Source organism: Halyomorpha halys, unplaced genomic scaffold (genome assembly GCF_000696795.3).
Source record: "Halyomorpha halys isolate HHAL.00 unplaced genomic scaffold, Hhal_1.1 Scaffold1075.1, whole genome shotgun sequence".
NCBI classification, from domain to species: domain Eukaryota; kingdom Metazoa; phylum Arthropoda; class Insecta; order Hemiptera; family Pentatomidae; genus Halyomorpha; species Halyomorpha halys.
In genome coordinates this window covers 87,251-89,440 of record NW_027115455.1, presented here as the reverse complement: position 1 = coordinate 89,440, position 2,190 = coordinate 87,251, and the positions used below count along the sequence as shown (strand labels likewise).

The 2,190-nt window shown below is 25.7% G+C and overlaps 1 protein-coding gene across 6 annotated transcripts in view; it reads left to right on the top strand.

The window, feature by feature from the left end:
- Nucleotides 1-376, top strand: part of PSR (Bifunctional arginine demethylase and lysyl-hydroxylase PSR) — a 100,094-nt gene extending 99,718 nt beyond the window's left edge. For all 6 annotated transcript variants that reach the window (XM_014432554.2, XM_014432551.2, XM_014432553.2 and 3 more), the window contains one exon: nt 224-376. In XM_014432554.2, the coding sequence (XP_014288040.1) occupies nt 224-284 (61 nt within the window). In that variant the 3' untranslated portion in view covers nt 285-376. The remainder of the gene's footprint in view (nt 1-223) is intronic.
- The last annotated feature ends 1,814 nt before the right edge of the window (nt 377-2,190 follow it).

The following is a 2,190-nucleotide window of genomic DNA, read 5'->3' as shown; positions in this document are numbered from 1 at the left end:
CCCTGCAACGTGGGGCGAAACGTTGGCTCATTAAAATAGTATAATTCTACTATTTGAGTTTTTTTGATCGCACCCGGACCATATTCCTTTCATCTTTCCACACGGTCAATCAACATCTTCCAGTACTTAATAATTATATTAACACTAGTCCTGTAATAAATAAGAAGAGTTGTTTTTGTTAAGATTTTTTATTTAACCACTTCTAATTATATTTGTGTTGCAGAAAAATTTGTAAGGGAACACCATCTGAAACCCAAGATTGCTATATTTCTTCTTTTACTTAAAACTATTTTCATTTATTTTTTAACCAATTGAACTTTGTTATTGCAATGTGAAATAAAAATATTTCCTAAGAAATATATCTAAAGCAAAATCAGTTTGTTGTTCTGTTGTCTGTAATGTTCAATGCTCTATAGTATATTGATGTTAATGCTTTGAGTGATAAAAAGTTCTGTATTTGCTCATTGTGTATTAAAAAATCAATTAATGAAGATGAGTTGAAAATTCTTGAAATTATTTTTAGAAGAATGCACAACCGACCAATCAATTTTTAGAATTCCTAATTGTATTAGCATAATTTAAGTGCAGTGTTAAGTAATTTTTTGCGACTTAGTAAACTGTTGTTGCCTAAATTTTGGTGTTGAAAGAAATTTTGCATGATTTAGAAGATGAAAACATATATCAAACCGTGAATGAATTATTTTTTTTTTTTCATATTTATGTTATTTATGATATATGGTTGATCATTGGTAATTTGGTTAATTATAATCTCGATTAATATGAGGTCATTAGACACAAGAATTGTGTGGAATTCCTTTTAGAAAACAAAACAATTGATTGAAACATCACCAATTGACTGTTTAGTTATAAATTCAAGTTTTTAGCTTTTTTATTCCATATCAGAAATGCAGGTTAGGTCTAGAACTAAGACCTCATAAATCTAATTTATTATATATTGCTGCTTTCTTTTAAATGAATAAAATTATGGATTATGCTGCCAAAAAAAGAACTTTTAAGTTATTTATCATATTTTTAAGTATTTTTAGTAAATTAAATCAATTTTATGCATGTCATTATCCTGATTGACATCATTATGTATGATTTGAATTTAATAGCTGTAAATTACAAATATATGTACATCCAAAGAAGCTTTCACATTATCTAAATAACTTTTTAAGTTTTATTTATTGCCTTTTTGTTTTTATAAGTTGGACAATTTTTGATAATACACAATACAAACTGATATAGCATCCACTAAGATATTTTGAGATGTATACAGCACTTCCAGTAGGATAGTTCCTTCTCTGAGATTTGTTTATTTTTTTTTTAAATTACCTATTTTTTAACCTATAAATTATAAATAAAAACCTATCAAACTATAAATTACATTTAGTAAGGCAGCTACCAAAAAAGTAACACAGATAGAGGTGCAGCTGAAAATCCATGGTTTTACCATACTATTTTAAATAAATCTCAATATTTTATATATTGGCTACAATTTTGTAACAAATATGATTTATAAATAGAAGATGGTCCAGGACCAGTAAAAAATAACTCAAATAGTAATTAAACTAGTTAATGTCAGCCAACGTTTTGCCCCACTTTGCAGGATATCAGTGCTAAAAAAGATACAAACAACTAAAATAAAGTAATAAAGTAAGAGAATAGATAACATGGAATAAAATTAAACTAAATATGATTTAAAATATGTGGAAATTTATATAAAAATGAACAAAGTAAATTTTAATAATAAAAAACAAAGCAAATAAAGTAATTTACTTTGTTTATTTTTACATATTTTAAATCATATTTAGCCACAATTTAATTTAATTTTATTTCATGTTATCTTCCTTTTACTCTTGTTACTTTATTTTAGTATTTGGAATCTTTTTTAACACTGATGAAGCCCTGCAAAGTAGGGTGAAATGTTGGCTGACATTAAATAGTTTAATTACTATTTGAGTTATTTTTAACTGCACCTGGACCATCTTCCTTTTATATATTACACAGTCAATGACGATTTTCCAATAAATATGATTTACCTGTTAAGCTTAGATTTCAGAGAGAAACTTACGAGTATAGTTTTACAAAATCCAGTTTACTAAGTCCATAGGAAGTATTTGGTGTATTTAATGATAATGTTCTAAATTTCAATACTATATTTTAATATAAATATGTTAATTATATTGG